General features: G+C 47.9%; 1 protein-coding gene across 1 annotated transcript; it reads left to right on the forward strand.

Annotated features, from left to right (window-relative positions):
* The first annotated feature begins 1394 nt into the window (after window positions 1-1394).
* Window positions 1395-13092, forward strand: LOC113125398 (cytochrome P450 2G1-like). The gene is made up of 9 exons (XM_026298814.1): window positions 1395-1703; window positions 2018-2180; window positions 2295-2444; window positions 2819-2979; window positions 3190-3366; window positions 10619-10760; window positions 10888-11075; window positions 11184-11325; window positions 11566-13092. The coding sequence occupies exons 1-9, from the start codon at window positions 1536-1538 to the stop codon at window positions 11745-11747; spliced, it is 1473 nt and encodes a 490-aa protein (XP_026154599.1). The 5' UTR covers window positions 1395-1535; the 3' UTR covers window positions 11748-13092.
* The last annotated feature ends 4359 nt before the right edge of the window (window positions 13093-17451 follow it).

Consider the following 17451-nt stretch of genomic DNA (forward strand, 5'->3'; position numbering starts at 1 on the left):
TACTTAAGAAGGTACCGACTCCAAAGTATGGAAGTATCGATTCCAGAGAGTCGATATTCCCATCCCTAGTTAGCGTGGCTACGGCTGAAACAGTAGCCTGTTACCTGTTACCTGTTCTGACTAAAAACTTAATAAAGCAAAGTGACAAAAGAACGTCTGCTGGCTGTGAATTTAGCGGGCATTAGAGTACGTTTTACATTTATTATTTTTTAAACACTTGGCCGTCATGTTTTACAGTATTATAAAAGTACAATGTTGTAAAAGATGACGGCCAAGTGTTAATTAACAAATGGAAAACGCACCTTCAGATCTCCCAACCCCCCCACGTTGTATGACATTTTGATCAAGTAAACAAATGTAACAGAACATTGTTAGCACATATTAGCACATGAGAACAATCATCAGAGGTCGCTCATTCAATTCTTTTGCAATTCAACACTATAACCTGCGTCATTACGCAGCCTCCAAAATGAGACGTGACTTATGTCGCTACATGTGTCTCTCTCGCCTCTGTAAAAGTTCTTTGTTCATTGCACCCCTCAGTTCGGGGTCCCCCTATCGGCCTGGCGCACTTCCGTTGTGTTCTCTCTTTTGCAGCGTTTCTGTTTTGCAGCGTTTCTCTTTTGCAGCGTTTTTGTTTTGCAGCTTTTCTCTTTTGCAGCGTTTTTGTTTTGCAGCGTTTCTCTTTTGCAGCGTTTTTGTTTTGCAGCGTTTTTGTTTTGCAGCGTTTTTGTTTTGCAGCGTTTCTGTTTTGCAGCGCGTTTGCCCTTGTCGGCCACCGTACAACTGACACTATGTCAGCCTATTATATAGGGGGAGGGTCCCCGCCCCTCTTCACACTGTCACTGGTGCCAGGCTATAGGTTGATGTAGTGTTAGTGAAACTTCTAATGAGGTCACGCTGGAGGCGTTCCCATATAGTGAGACACTCGATGCTAATCAGAGAACAGGGGTTATAGACATAATCTCAAGATTTGTGGACTGCACAGCTTTACTAAACACAGTTTATGTGATCACTTTGCACAGGTTCCTTCCTAACATTACATTCTGGATTCTCACTAGTAAGACATAAACCACCTCCACATTCATCTTCAGTCTCCACACTCTTTCACTGCAACATAATCTAAACATGCACGCACAGAGGCATATACAGTAGACTGTGCATGCGATTTCATCTAAACATGCACGCATATACAGTAGACTGTGCATGCGATTTCATCTAAACATGCACGCACAGAGGCATATACAGTAGACTGTGCATGCACACACAAACAAACAGAAGCACGCGCTTTCCCTTCATACGCACGCAGATCAGAAACTCTGTCTAAACGCGACACAGGAACGCGGCGCTGTGTTGTTGCTGATGGGCTCCTGTAGGTCTTGCGTAATCGGAGTCTTCCCGTCTCCGCCTCCAATAAATGCTCCACCAGAGCAGGACTGACTTATAATCCTCCATTTGCGCACGATCTCGCACATATTTGCGCAGACACAGGGACAGTTGGGGCACAAGGGAGAGCAAACGGCACGAGTCGAAACATGGACGTTTCTGCAACAGTGATACTGGCAGGGTTGATCTTAGCTCTACTGTGGTTCAGTGTAAAAAATAGTAAGAAACATCGTTTGCCCCCAGGACCCACTGCACTTCCTGTCATAGGAAATCTGCTGCAGGTCGACAAACATGCACCTTTTAAAAGTTTTCTCAAGGTGAGTTTGGAAACATTTTTCGCATGATTCACACTGAATACAGGCTGTATGAAAAATACATAATGTGCTACATTATAACACAAGTTTACAACACATATGTAGCAGTCAGAGTCTAACTAAAATTACTCATATACATAATCAATATTTACATAAATGTACTTAATCTGTAGTGCACTGAGGCACTGTCTTTTTCACCTGTATGCTACAAGGTCCCACTTTTTGTTCCTGCTCTACCTGTCTGCTTCCCTCGCTCCTCACCCTGCTTTGACTGTTTCTGCGTCACAGTGTTTATTCATATTTAATGTCTTTTCTAGTTCAGTGAGGCCTATGGTCCTGTGATAACAGTGTACCTGGGCTGGCAGAGGACGGTTGTTCTGGTAGGATATGATGCAGTGAAGGAGGCCATGGTGGACCGGGCAGATGACTTCACAGGCAGAGGGCAACTACCATTTTTCCTCAAAGTTACCAAGGGCTATGGTAACACAAGACACATAAATCTGCCACCTCTGTCAAGGGATCAGTGTTTTTCAAGTTTCATTGAATAGTTTGTTTTTGTATCTGTGTGACTTCTTACATGTTTCCCATTGCCAGGTTTGGTGATCAGTAATGGGGAGCGTTGGCGCCAACTGCGACGCTTCACCCTGACAACGCTAAGAGACTTTGGGATGGGGCGCAAGGGGATGAAAGAGTGGATCCAGGAAGAAAGCAAACACTTAAGAGCTCGCATAGCTGAATTCAAAGGTATGTTCTGAGTTACTGTTGTCAGAGGGCATGTTTCAGAATAGGACATAAAGTATATGACCGATTTCTCATATGAAGATGACATACTTTTATACCAAACAAATAAATCTTTTTGTCTGGTTAATAGAGGCCATAACATAACATAAACATAATTCTGGGTTTTAATAAACTGCCTGCACTTATGCATTGATTTTTAGGGGAAGACAGTCTCATTTAAAAAATGAGAAGGTTACCACAGAGAAACCTACATAACAGATTGTGAGAAGATATATGATAACTCCAAATTGCCTTTTTTTTCTTCTGATTAGGGACTTTAACACATTATTGTAATACTGCATATCATGTTATCTGAGAGATGGTGTTTTCTTCTTCAGACACACCTTTTGACCCCACATTCTTGTTGAGCTGCACTGTATCCAATGTGATCTGCTGCTTGGTGTTTAACCAGCGCTTCCGTTATGAAGACAAGCATTTTCTACGCCTCCTCAACATCATATCTGAAATTTTAAAGTTTGTTGGCAGTCCTCTAGGCCAGGTAAGTGGTACCAGAAAGACAGAGGCTGATGGTGCTCCAAATACAGTGTCCTTATAGCATCTTCAAGACCTATTATGAGACAATGAAGCTTTCCAAAACTTTACATAGAGTATCTGACAATGACTGCCCGACCATACTGAGCACATTTCCACATTTTTATTACTTCCTTAGAAAGAAAGCTGCATTGTGCTGTGTGCTTCCCTCCCACAGATGTACAATATCTTTCCCTGGCTAATGGAGCATCTGCCTGGCCATCAACACACTGTATTTGCCCAGATCGAAGAAATTAGAGAGTTTATCAAGAAGAAGATCCAAGAGCACAAAGAAACACTGGACCCCAGCTCACCCAGAGACTACATTGACTGTTTCCTCATCCGGATGGATCAGGTTGGACAGAAATTTAGGATTATTTGCTTTGTTTAGGGACCACACTGTGCAATATAACGGTTGTTACCGTTCTTCCCCTCTCAGTTGTCTTCTTACCGTGGTACGAAGGCTGATCGGCTTTTTGTAGCTCGTGGTAGCTGGTAACACGCTACTAATATGTATACTAAGGCCGGGCTATCGGTCGGAGATGAAGTAGGCACGGGAGGCGGTGCGAAGTCCAACTACATGCAACTTTATTTACCTCTTCCCTGGAACAACATGCACCACAAAACCACAATGATAACAACTTAACCTGGGAGTAATAGCCGCGGCTTTTCTAACTTCGAATACGGCTCCTGTGGCGTGGCTCATCTCCTGCGGCTTCTGAAGAGAGAGAGACCCCCCCCCTTCGCCCGCTAACACAACAACAAAAAAAAACTACCCACAATCCCACCTTCTTAAAGGGCCAGGCCAGTAACACTACCCCCACTCTGGATGATGATTAATCCCTTACCATCACTCCAGCACATTAATACATGGCAAATTAACAAGGACACTATAAATCAAACAATTCCCTCTACCGGCCATAACACAGGAAGACTGTGCAATGTCCACAAAAGCTCAACATAAAAATAATTTTACATCCCCTTAATCTCAAACCCCTCAGCAATGTGTCCATAGAAGTCCATGTCGACAACCTGGGAGCAAACAGTGGGTTAACGGCATTAGCTTACGCCTGGGGAATGTCCTCTTGCCATTTAGCTCGCCAAAGGCTACAAACAGTTAACATCAATATTTAGCAACCTGCTACTCCATCGGCTCATAAGACCCCCCCCGGTATAGATCATAACCTGTAGCTCAGTGAACAATAACAATGGAAGCAAATCGGCATATAAACACTTTTTTTTTTTTTTTTTTTTTTTTTTTTTTTTGTGTGGTGACTAATGACCGATCCAGTCACCATACAAGTCAGGCGGTCGTCTGGCCCTCTGCGCCCTTCGAGGAGATGTGAAGGGCAAAGGGCGCCCCCCTTGCAGGATGTTGGGTGTCAGCCCGTCCTCCTGGGGCTGCGCAGGATTGGTAGGAGGTAGACCGGCGCCGGACGAAACAGGTAGTAGGGAACCAGTGTCCTCACTGGTTCCTGTAGCGGGGTCCTCGGCGTCGGGGAAGATGCCCCACAACCGAAGAGATTCAAGTTCGGTGTCGGAATCTTCATCAGACAAAGGGGGTGGCTCCTCCTGTGGTGTCGATGCACCTGTGGTCTGACAGACCCAGCTGCTGTCCAAGGGGGTCCTGGAGAGGTATGGCTTCAGCTTGTCGTGGTGAACGACCTTAACCCTTGACCTTGGCCCCTTTTTGATCTGGTACACTAGGTCGTCCAGAAGGCCCACAACAAAATAAGGGCCTTCGTAGGCAGGCAAAAACTTCCGTACCTTGTTCCTCACTCTCTTGGTGCCTTTAATCAGGTGCCACACAGCGGCCCCGATTGGATACTGAACTTGGCAGATATTTTTATCATACTGCTTCTTGGCACGTTCTGAAGACTTCCCCAGAGCCTCTCGTGCGAGTTGGTGGGAGAGCTCCAACCGTTCCCGGAGCTGTAAGACATAATCTGGTAGGGAGCTGGTACTCCTATCCCCTGGTGGCAGACCAACAACTAAGTCAATTGGCTCTGTAACTTCACGACCCAACAACATCATATTAGGTGTTAGGCCCGTGGAGCTGTGTTTGGTAGCCCGGTAAGCCATAACTGCATAAGGGAGCATTAAATCCCAGTCCCAATGACACCTCTCTGCTGTAGCGGCCAGCATCTTCTGTAGGGTGGCGTTGAAACGTTCCACCTGCCCGTCCGATTGTGGGTGGAAAGGTGTTGTGCGCGTCTTTTTGATGCCCAGCAATTCACACATGTTCTGAAAGACCGCCGACTCGAAATTAGTGCCCTGATCGCTGTGTAAGGTGTGTGGGGCTCCATACCTGCACACCCACTCTGAAACGATTCTTTCAGCCACTGTCGAGGCTTTTTCACAGGGAACTGGATACACTTCCACCCACTTACTGAAATAGTCCTGTACGACCAATATGTATCTGTTATGTCTCTCTGTCTCATTTAAAGGCCCCATGAGGTCAACTGCGATCCTTTCCATAGGTGCTCCCACCCGCACCGTGCCCATGGCTGCTTGTGCCGTTTTCTTAGGCCGGGCCCTAGCAGCACAGTTGGTGCATGAACGGCACCACAATGTCGCATCGTCCCTCATGTTGTACCAATAGTACCTTGTTTTAAGGCGTGCTAAAGTCCTTTCCCCTCCAAAATGGCCTCCGACGGGGCCATCGTGCATTTGCTCCATCACAGCCTTACGTAAGGTGTGAGGCAGGAGGATTTGAGGATAAAACGTCCTGCCTTCCTTGCAAAAGAACTTCCTTAGTAATATTCCATCTTTCAGGTATAGTCTTTTCCACTGGGACCAGTAGGCTTTAGTAGCTGGGCTGCAAGCGGCTATATCATTCCAGCATGGTCGGCCCTCCCCCTTATCCACCCACTGCCAGATTGGTGCAATATCGGGGTCGTTCTTTTGGGCTGTTTTGAGCTGCTCTAGTGTCCAACCTTGGAACAGACTAGTTTGAGGTGAGTCACTCACTCGGTGTATGCTTGGGAAGGCTGAAGTGCTGCTGCTATCTGTGTTCACTACCCCCACTAGATGTTGCCCTGGGGTGGACGTGAGAGGTGGAACTGGTGTGAGATAGTCACATGGATCACACTGTACTGCCTTGTCCTGGCGCTGGTCACTACTAGGCCCAGGTTCCGGTATGGTGCAGGCGCAGGAACCCCGACACGGCCGTCTGGAGAGTGCATCTGCATTCTGATGGACATTACCTGGTCGGTGGACAACCTTAAAGTCATATTCAGCCAGCTTTTCTAGCCACCGTGCCAGCTGTCCCTCAGGTTCCCTCAACCTGGTCAGCCAGCGTAAGCTCCTGTGGTCGGTTCGAACAGTGAATGGTCTGCCAAGCAGATACTGCCTAAAGCTGGAAGTAAAATCCACCACTGCCAGGAGCTCTCTTCTGGTTGTGCAGTAGTTTTGTTCTGCGGCTGCCAGTCGCCTGCTCCCATAGGCTAGCACCCTCTCCTCACCCCCTTGGACTTGGGAGAGAACAGCTACGATCCCACAGTCACTAGCGTCTGTGTCAAGAAACATTTCTCCACCATCGAGGGGGTAGCCCAAGACAGGGGCCGATGTCAGCAGTCTTTTTAACTCATCGAACGCTCCTTGACATTCAGCTGTCCAGTTGAAACGGGCATATTTCTTCGTCAGTTCATGCAAAGGTTTGGCTATACTGGCGAAGTGTGGCACAAAGCGACGGTAATAGGAGGCTAACCCGACGAACTGCCGGACCTCAGGCACATTTCTAGGTGTGGGCCAGTCTCTGACTTTCTGGGTCTTTTGGGGGTCAGTAGCGATACCTCTGGAAGAAACTACATGCCCCAGGTAGGCCACTTCCTCTCGAAACAGACAACACTTGGGTGGTTTTAGTTTTAAATTAGCCTGTCGCAGCCTGGTGAAAACTTGCTCCAACCGCTCTAGCATTTGGGTGCTGTCCTGCCCCAACACCACAATGTCATCCAAATACACTAAACAAGTCTCCCATTGGAGCCCTGCTAAGACACGGTCCATAAGTCTCTGGAAAGTGGCTGGGGCATTACATAGCCCGAAGGGCATCACATTCCATTCAAAAAGTCCTTTACGAGTACAGAAGGCTGCCGCTTTGCGAGCTCTAGGTGTCATTCTCACTTGCCAGTAGCCAGAGGTTAAGTCGAGTGTGCTGAAGTACCTGGCATTAGACAGTGTGTCGAGAGTGTCCTGGATTCGTGGCAGCGGATAGGCATCCTTTATTGTCCGTTCATTTAGCGGCCTATAGTCCACACATAACCTGGGGGAATGATCCTTCTTCTTCACCATCACAATTGGTGCAGCCCAGCTGCTATTGCTGGGTTGAGCTAGACCTGCGTCGAGACTTTGTTGTAGCTGCTGGTCTGCGGCTGACTGCTTATCGGCGGCCATTCTGCGGGGCGGCTGTTTCACAGGAGGCCCCGGAGTGGTCTGGATATCATGCTCCACAATGCTGGTGCACCCAAGATCAGCAGGACCGGTGGAGAAAACATCGCCATACGACTGCAGCAGGCGGGCTAGCTTGTGACGGTCACCCTCCGACAGGCTGGGACAGCTCTCGGCATACAGGGCCTGCAAATGCATAGGGACAGAAACAGAGTTAATGTGCTCCGGTGGGACAGAGACCTGGACAGGCCGGACCTCCGAGATCCCCAATACTTGGGCAGGCTGGATAACACCGACGGCGGCTCCTCTCTTCAAGGTAACGGGTGTGGCCCCTGGGTTAAAAACCCGGATAGGGATCATTGTAGATTGCTGGGGTCGGACGACAGAGCGCGCCACCAAGACGTGATGTCTCTCAATGAACGCCTTGGTAGGACTGAGCATCATGTCCCCACTGGCAGCACATCGGGGGCGGAAGAAACCAGGCACCATGTACTCGCGACCCGGCTCCAGGGTGGTTGTGCGGGCGACTCGTGCCAGGTGAGTTACAGGCTGGCCGCTGGGGTCGTAGTGGGGCACCTGCTCCCCAAAAAGGGTTATCTCGTTACGGCCATAGTCCAGGCAGGCATTGGACTGTTGCAGGAACGGGTGCCCCAGGATAACTTCCGTGCTTTCGGCTGTTTCTGCCATAATAAAGTTCACGTCAGTTGTTCCACCCCCCACTTGGACTGGCAGTACAACTTCTCCCAGGACAGCTAAACCCCCAGGCCCTATCCCCTGCAGGACCCTGGCCGTAGCTGGCTGTATGGGGGGCCTAGAATGAGCTGGGAGGGCGTTGAAGTGATGTAATGGCAGCACATTTCTTCGGGCCCCCGAATCCAATAGAGCACAAAGTCGTAACCCATGTATCAGTATCTGAATGGACACCTCTTCCTCTTGGCTCCTATTGCAAACGATCAGTTCGCTGGTGTCAGGCGGTGGGTTCAAAATAAAACCCCCTTGTTTCCGTGGGGGGCGGCGTGGGGAAGGGCACTGTCTTTGTAGATGCCCCACACCAGAACAGTTATGGCAGACGACCTCCCCAGATGCACCCCTTTGGAACTCGGCCTTGTTAAACCGCTGCTGGCGAGCTTGTGATGCCCCCCGGTGTTGCTGGTGAGGCGTTGCCGGTGTACGCTTTGGCTGGTCATATACAGTTACCGGGACATCCTCGATCGCTGTAGCTGTCCTTGCTGCAGAACTCCGGGGGCCCAGGCCAGGACGCATCATCCGTGTTACAGCCTGGGCCACTTTCTTCGTGGTTTCATACCGGTGGGCTATGCCGTAAGCTCTGGCTAGCGTGCAGGGCTGTTCTTCTAGTAGTCTTTGAATAATGTCGGCATCTGCCATGGCATTGGTGAAGATCTCCACACTAACACGGTCCTGCTCCAACTCAGTGAGGTCACCATAAACGATAGCCACCTTTTCATAGATGTCGTCTCGGAGTGTGTGCAGGGCTTCACCCGGTTCTCTTACTCGCCGTCTTAACTCGATTCCTATGGCCACAGCGTGTTCTGAATGCGGCCCATATGCAGCGTCAACCTCCCTCTTAATGCGGTCGTAGCTCCAATGAGCAGACTTAGGGTTTTTGTGGATGATAGCACCGGCTGCACCCGTCAGGCCAAATCTAAGTTGGACGGCTTTAGTCGGTTCAGTCCAGTTATTAGCTCGCGCACATGTTTCAAACTGGTAAATAAAGTCTCTCTATGACCCTGTTCCATCAAACTGCCCTGGTTGCAACGTTGGGATCCTCTCCTTAGTACTGTAGCATTCCTCATCACTACCGTCGTAGTAGTCACCAAGCACAAGGGGTGTGGTATAGCAGCGAGGTACTGACAGTGCCTGGGGTCAACCCGGCCGGGTTGACCACCGTCACTCAGTTCAAGCTCCCTTATCTGTTGCCGTGTTGCATCGTGGAGCAGGGGCTGGTCACAACCTCGAGCTAGCACGGCATATCTGGTGTTAGCATAGGGTACAGAGTGCGGTGTAATCTGTGCTTGTGCAGCAACACTGGGAGTGGAACAATGGCAGTTCCCGGCTGTATAACAGGTCTGGGCAACGTTATTTACATTGGTGTCCTGCTCAGGAGCAAAGGGTGTCGGTGACACATCCTCACTTTGACGAGCTGCCATAGACTGACAATCAGTCATCATGATTGGTGTCAAGAAGGGGTTCGTGCATATCGATGGTGGTGGGGTAAGCTGCCACGTCGCTCCCTGTTGCAGCATCTGTCTGTGGCCAGGCTTGTTACCCGCGGGTGTAGTTAGCTCCGTAGTAGCCAGGAACGGGTTGGTTTTATTACCGTTATAGTCCACAACCAGTTTGGTTGGGCTCATTTTAGCTCGAGCAGTCCCAGTCATGTCTAACCAAAACGGATTTGTGCTCACATTATATTCTGTTGTCTTCAATTGTCCCTTAATGTCCACGTTGTCGTTATCCCAGGGAGTGGGTGCCGCCATTTTTTTTCTCTTTTTCCGTCAAAACTTTCGATCTCCGACTCGCTACCGACATCCCGGACGAGCCCCCAGTGTTACCGTTCTTCCCCTCTCAGTTGTCTTCTTACCGTGGTACGAAGGCTGATCGGCTTTTTGTAGCTCGTGGTAGCTGGTAACACGCTACTAATATGTATACTAAGGCCGGGCTATCGGTCGGAGATGAAGTAGGCACGGGAGGCGGTGCGAAGTCCAACTACATGCAACTTTATTTACCTCTTCCCTGGAACAACATGCACCACAAAACCACAATGATAACAACTTAACCTGGGAGTAATAGCCGCGGCTTTTCTAACTTCGAATACGGCTCCTGTGGCGTGGCTCATCTCCTGCGGCTTCTGAAGAGAGAGAGACCCCCCCCCTTCGCCCGCTAACACAACAACAAAAAAAAACTACCCACAATCCCACCTTCTTAAAGGGCCAGGCCAGTAACACGGTCATGTGAAAAGTTTCATTATGAAACACCTTAATATCAGTAAAAAACAATGCCTTAATTTTACATTGGTGCTAAGAATTATTATATAGGTGACGCTTTTACTGATTTTAATCAGAGTTTAATATATTCACACAATCCAACTTTAAGGAAATGAAATTCCATATGGGCTTCTGTCACCTTGTGCTTGAAGTATATTTTTTATTTTGACTTTTGGCTCTGTTGTCTGTCTTATAGTACTATTACCACTTTGTCCCCAGGAGAAGAATAATCCCACAACTGAGTTCAACTATGACAACTTGGTGTGCACACTGATGAATCTGTTCCTGGCAGGAACAGAAACCACCAGCTCCACCATCAGATATGCCCTTAATGTGCTGATCAAATACCCAAACATACAGGGTAGGTGGTCCCTTAATAGAAGACACGGCCATCTTAGACTACCAGTTGTAAATAATGAGCCTGTAGCTGCACCTGACTTTTAACATCCATAACGTCAGTTGAGTAATTTTTTGCTTGTCATTTGCAGAAAAAATGCAGCATGAGATTGACGTTGTGATTGGAAAAAACCGCTGTCCCAACATGGAAGACAGGAAGTCCCTCCCCTTCACGGATGCTGTCATCCATGAGGTGCAGCGTTTTCTGGACATCGTTCCCTTCAGCGTCCCTCATCACGCACTGCACGATATCTCTTTCAGGGGTTACACCATCCCCAAGGTACTCTCAAATCCATATTTCATATTAATTGGTCTATACTCTTGCAGGTAGAGTGATGATGAAAACAAAAATCCATTACTACACTAACCTGATATCATGTCTCAATAGGACACAGTGATTCTTCCCTTGCTGCACTCTGTACTAAAAGGGGAAAAGGAATGGGCAACTCCCTGGTCCTTTAACCCCCAGCACTTCCTGGACCAGAATGGCAACTTTAAGAAAAACCCTGCTTTCTTGCCATTTTCTGCAGGTACAACACAGTCTTCAGTTACTTGAGAAACCAGTTTAACATGGACATTAGTGTGCTGGTGTAACAGCTTGGTAACAGCTTAACAAGTTTGTGGTTTAACTGAAGGTTTTGTTTGGTTGTGGTTTGTCAATGACTAGTGGTTGTTAGTTATCTTGTCTTATATATCACACTCATTGCACAATCACAAGCACTTATTTTTTGAATATACAGTGTTTTTTTAGTGACTGTGTTTCTTTACAGGAAAGAGATCCTGTGTTGGGGAGTCTCTGGCTCGTATGGAGCTTTTTATCTTCCTCGTGTCGTTGCTGCAGCATTTCACCTTTTCCTGCACGGAAGGCCCAGACAGTATAAACCTCAGTCCAGAGTACAGCAGCTTTGCCAATTTGCCTCGCAGGTACCAGATCATTGCCACACCACGATGAAGAGAGGAGCTCTACTCAGAGACTACGTCATTGCTTGAAGCACTTTGAGTTACTCATGAGAACGGCTATAAAACATACACTGTTTTATTGTGTTACTGCCATGTTTGTTGCCATTGCTTACACTATACCTACTGTAAAAGTATAAAATCTTACTTGTTTTTTACAAATGTCAAAACTCTTTTTCAGTACAGAAAGTGGTTTTGTTTATACGTAATATTGCGTAATTCTAAGTTTGGACACACTTTCTCATTGAACCAAATGAGAAAGTACATTTTTAGCACATATTACCACATATGAGAACAATCATCAGAGGATGCTCATTCTGTTGCAAGTCTTATTGCTCAGCCTCCGAAATGAGACGCAGCTTATATCACTAAATCTGTCTCTCTCACCTCTGTAAAAGTAAAAGTCAAACTTTGTTCATAACATCCCTCAGTTCGGGGGCCCCCTACAGGCCTGACGCACTTCCATTGCTGCGTTTCTCTCTTGCATGTGTTTTGGCTGTTGTTGAGCGTTTGCCCTTGTCGGCCACCGTACTCTTCTCCCTTCTCAGACAACTGTGCTGTTGGCTCTCAAGCTAAATTGTCCATCGATTCGAGTGCAACCTCGGTCACCAGGCGCTTTGTGCTTAACAGTATGGTTGTTCTGTAGCTGACAAACAGTAGTGAAACCATTTGATAGCTGACTCTAATGGCAGTAGCAATACATTCACTGCTAGAAGTAGCAGTTTTTCAATAAAAGCCAAAGTAGCAATACTTCTGCCAACACAGGTGGCGTTAGCGGTATCGGCTGGTAACAATAACCACACCCTAACACCCCACACAAGGTAGCAATACCTGAGAAAAGTAGCACTAGCCGACAGAATAGCTAACTCACGGAGCTGCTAGCGTCCCCACACCTTTTTGTTAGTCACGGCGAACAGCCCCGCTGAAGCCGGTAAAAGCCCGGAGCTCTGCCCCTGCAGCAAGATGTCTAGGTGGGACATTCAAACGGTGTGTGCGGTGTGTCTGGGCTTACCTCAGACGCCCTAGCGGGCTAGTCTGTTCTAGGAGGTGCTGTTGCAGGGGAAAGATATTGTAATGACCCGGCAGTCGGAGTTGACGGCCAGGTGCATTATGGGAGTTGTTAAGTGTTAGTTATTGGTTGGCACAGTGTTTATGTGTCATTATGTTCAGTGTTATTGTGTTAGGCTGGGTTATGTTGTGGGAACTGGGTTTGTGTTCATGAACATGTAGCTGTCACCATAACTTAGAGTGATGCATGGGGGAAGGGGCTCGGTGATAGCGCATGCATGTACCAGAAGCATTCTGCTTGTTCACTGTATAATAAATCAGCTGTGGGAAGATAATACTGCCTCCTGCTGGTTTGTCAAAGCAACTGTTCTATCTCACAGAGACACTCGGGGTCGTGCGGTGTATGGGGCACGAGTGCTCTCTCTCTCTGGCAACAGGTAACGGCGGTAGCTGCTAGCTCCCTGGTAGCCGTGTAGCTCAGGACCAGTGACCAGTTAGCCTAGCGTAGCGCAAAGGACAACCCATAGTCGTTACAATATGCTGAAAATCAATTTAATCCTACGTGCTATAATGCAGCCCGTGGGGGTCACCATCCCCGCGGCTGTGGCACGGACAGCCCAGGTGTCTCCGCACCGTGTGCCGAAGATGCTAAGGTGCATGGGCAGTGTGTACAGCGCACTTCAGTTGTACTTCACACCAGCGTTGACAAGGTGGCCAGTCAGTCTGCTCTCCCTGCAAACGGAGAACTGGACTGCCTGCACTCAGTCGAAATGGGTAGAAACTTACTCCTCTTAGAAACTTACGCCTCCATCTTCCACCTCAGCACCAGATGTCACCGCCCCTCCTCCCCACCAGCCAGCACGACGTCACGACTCAATCGGCCAACGACTGGCGTCTTCTCCACGTCCCCTTTTTCCCCCAACCACGTTACTCATCGGAGACTCAATTATAAGGAACGTACGCTTTTTCAAAGCCGCTACTCACTTTTTCCCTGGAGCTACGGCCTTGGACATCTTGGACATGCTTCCTGGATTACTGCCAACACTTATGTCTTCCATCATTAGAGTGATTGTACATATTGGAACATGTGACACCGGTCTGAACTGACTAAAAAGGATTTTTATCTCTCTCCTCAACCTCCTAAGCAACTGTGGTAAGACTATTTTCATGTCTGGTCCCATTCCCATGCTTGGAAGAGGCTCCGGCCGCTTCAGTAGAATCCTCAGCCTCAACACCCGGCTCAAGTCTGTCTCCCTATCCTACAATCTCCAATTAATCGACAAGTTCAACCTCTTCCGGAACTGGCCTGCCTTCTTTGCAGGAGATGGTCTGCATCCTAACCGCCTGGGCTCCCATATGCTTTCTACCAATATTCAACATGCAGTTCACTGTACCCCGCACGCTAACACTCTCTGACCGCACACAGTCTGTCCACCTCCAGAACTTCCACTCCCAGCCATCTACTGTCAGTTGTGGCGTGCCTCAGGGGTCTGTCCTGCGGCCCCTCCTTTTCATTATTTATCTCCTTCCTCTCGGTAATATCTTTAGGCAACATAACATCAATTTCCATTGTTATGCAGACGACACCCAGCCCTACCTCTCTGCTGCTCCATCTTTTACCCTCCCCCCTCCCTCCTTCCTTACCTGCATACATAATATCAAATCCTGGTTCACCCATAATTTTTTGAAACTCAACCCCAATAAAACTGAAATTCTCCTCCTGGGCACCAGATCCACCCTTTCTAAAACCGCCACCTACTCCATTCAAATCGACAATAATACTGTCCTCCCCTCCCCCCAAGTTAAGAGCCCAGGTGTCATCCTAGACAGTACTCTCTCCTTCACTCAGCATATCAATACCACTACCCGGTCGGCCTACTCCCATCTTCGTAACATAAACCGCATCCGTTCTTCACTCACCACCGATAGTACGGCCATACTTGTTAATGCCTTTGTCACCTCTCGTTTGGATTACTGTCACTCACTCCTCACTGGTCTTCCTCTCAAATCACTTCACAAATTCCAACTTGTCCAGAACTCTGCTGCCCGAATCATCACCAGAACTCCATCCTCACATCATATCACCCCTGTCCTTAAACAACTTCACTGGCTCCCCGTGTCCTTCCGTATAAACTATAAAATCCTCCTTCTCACCTACAAAGCCGTCCCCTCTCTAGCCCCACCACTGATCTACTTCATATCTATTCTCCGCCTTGTACTCTCCACTCCTCCAGTTCCACTCTCCTCTGCACTCCTATGGTGCGCCTGGCCACCATGGGCGCTAGATCCTTCGGCCACGCTGCGCCCCGCCTTTGGAACGTTCTCTCTTATGGCATCCGGTCGTCTCCGGACTTATCAACTTTTAAATCGTCACGCAAAACTTATCTGTTCCGTATAGCGTTTTCCACCTCTTTCCAACTCTCAACTTCTCAAAAAGCAACCCGTGATGTTCTACCACCCTCTGCCTGTTTCATATTTCTGCTCTGCCCTCTGGGTTTCTGTGTTTTAATTTACTTTTACTGTACATCGCCCACTTCTTAGATACTCTATACCTTTGCCTTTACATTTTGGCCCTCTGTTTATGTTTTGCTGTTATTGTTGTTTTAATGCACTCTATGTATTTCATGCTGTATGCACTATGCTTTCTTTTTCTCTCTGTAAAGTGACCTTGAGACTTTGAAAGGCACCTTTAAATAAAATGTATTATCATTATTAAAAGTGCTACAAACTGCAGTTCAAAGTCGTTCCATCGCATTTCAAAGAAATAATCTAGTCCCAGGCATATAGGCAAGGCAAGGCAAGGCAAGTTTATTTATATAGCACAATTCATACACAGAGTAATTCAAAGTGCTTTACAGAAATAAAAGACAGGTTAAAAATACATAAGCAAGAATAAAAAATAAAAAGGCATGCCACCACTTTGTTACCATATTTGCCCCTTATGATATCGACTATCGGACCACGCTGACCCATATTTGTGGGTCCCCTACTTTCAGTTTGTCCCATCCCTGATGGACTAAAAGTACCTCAACACAGACTATCTGCGGAGACGATCCTGAGTCCCGGACTCTTACGTCTAGGATCGAGTAGACTACAGCTGGAGGTTCCAAACCCCTTATTTAAGTCTACAGCTGTTTAGACCCGTATTCTACACTAAAGCGCCATAGTGAGTCTGCAAATATTCCCTTGGAAGAAATTTCCAGTTTGGGAGAGAAAGGGGCTATAAGAGTGGTTCCTCGCGAGCAGACCCACCTAAAATGAGTTTGACACCCCTGCACTAGACCATTCTTGCGATGGAAGCTGAAAAGGTGAGCTTGTTTGAATGACCCACCGCGGTTTCTACTCAAGGTATTAACTGGTTCCAAAAAACGGGGGAAGGAGATGAAAGCCATTTCAGGATGCTGACTGAGGTGGATGTACTGGCTCAGGGAGAAGAGCATTTGACTGGCTGGTCGTGGCCCCCACTTGATAAGAAGTGGCCCATCACACAGGTTTTGTCACAAAACATCTGGTGAGCCTGGGTTTCCAAATGAATATAGAAAAGAGTAATGTCGCGCATCCCCGTCATAGGTGATGCCACATGATGCGCCACTAGGGAAAGTTGTCTTTCTTACAGGCATAAGTCTGGCAATCCAGGAATTGGTATATCTCCCATAGTGAGACACGAAATGAATGCTATGAAAGAGAACTTGAGGTTACGGCTATAACCCCTGTTCTCTGAGTAGTATGAGCGAGTGTCTCACTAGACCAGGGGTGTCAAACTTACGGCCCGCGGGCCAGATCAGGCCTGCAATCGGGTTTAATCCACCCTGCGAGATGATTTGAAGTTTAAATTAGCTGCAATTTTTCAATGAAAGAAACTGCTGTTCTAAATGTGTCCACTGGGTGTCACAATAGCAATTATGTTAAGCAGGCAAACTGTTTATACCAGGGCTGAGCAAGTAGGCCTATACCTGTCAGCTGGCCCGGAGCTAGCTGCCTTGTCGGTCCGGTCCGGCCAACTTGGGAATAGATTTTCCTCCATATGGCCCCTGACCTAAAATGAGTTTGACACCCCTGCACTAGACCATTCTTGCGATGGAAGCTGAACAGGTGAGCTTGTTTGAATGACCCACCGCGGTTTCTACTCAAGGTATTAACTGGTTCCAAAAAAGGGGGGAAGGAGATGAAAGCCATTTCAGGATGCTGACTGGGGTGGATGTACTGGCTCAGGGAGAAGAGCATTTGACTGGCTGGTCGTGGCCCCCACTTGATAAGAAGTGGCCCATCACACAGATTTTGTCACAAAACATCTGGTGAGCCTGGGTTTCCAAATGAATATAGAAAAGAGTAATGTCGCGCATCACCTTCATAGGGCTAAAGTTGGACACCCTCCAAGCCAAAGCTTTCCTGTATCCAGAAAGAGTAGTGACCATGCAGGCCAGCCTGGCATTATTTCACAGGGGCATCATAGTTACACTCACAGTGTCAGGGCTTGATGGCATCCTCTGTGGTAGCAATATCACTAAGTCGTGTGTACATAAGTGGTGCCCAGCAATGACCAGTTACCAGTATCTAGGCCTCTAACCCCATCTTGGGATCTGCCCACTGTGTTAGAGGCTTTTTCATGTCCACCGTTTGAACCTTTTGAGTCAGGTGCAAGTAACGGTGGTGTCTTTAAAGACAACCCTGCTATTGGCTCTGGCCTCAGC

This window comes from Mastacembelus armatus, chromosome 13 (assembly GCF_900324485.2).
Source record: "Mastacembelus armatus chromosome 13, fMasArm1.2, whole genome shotgun sequence".
In the NCBI taxonomy this organism is placed as follows: Eukaryota; Metazoa; Chordata; class Actinopteri; order Synbranchiformes; family Mastacembelidae; genus Mastacembelus; species Mastacembelus armatus.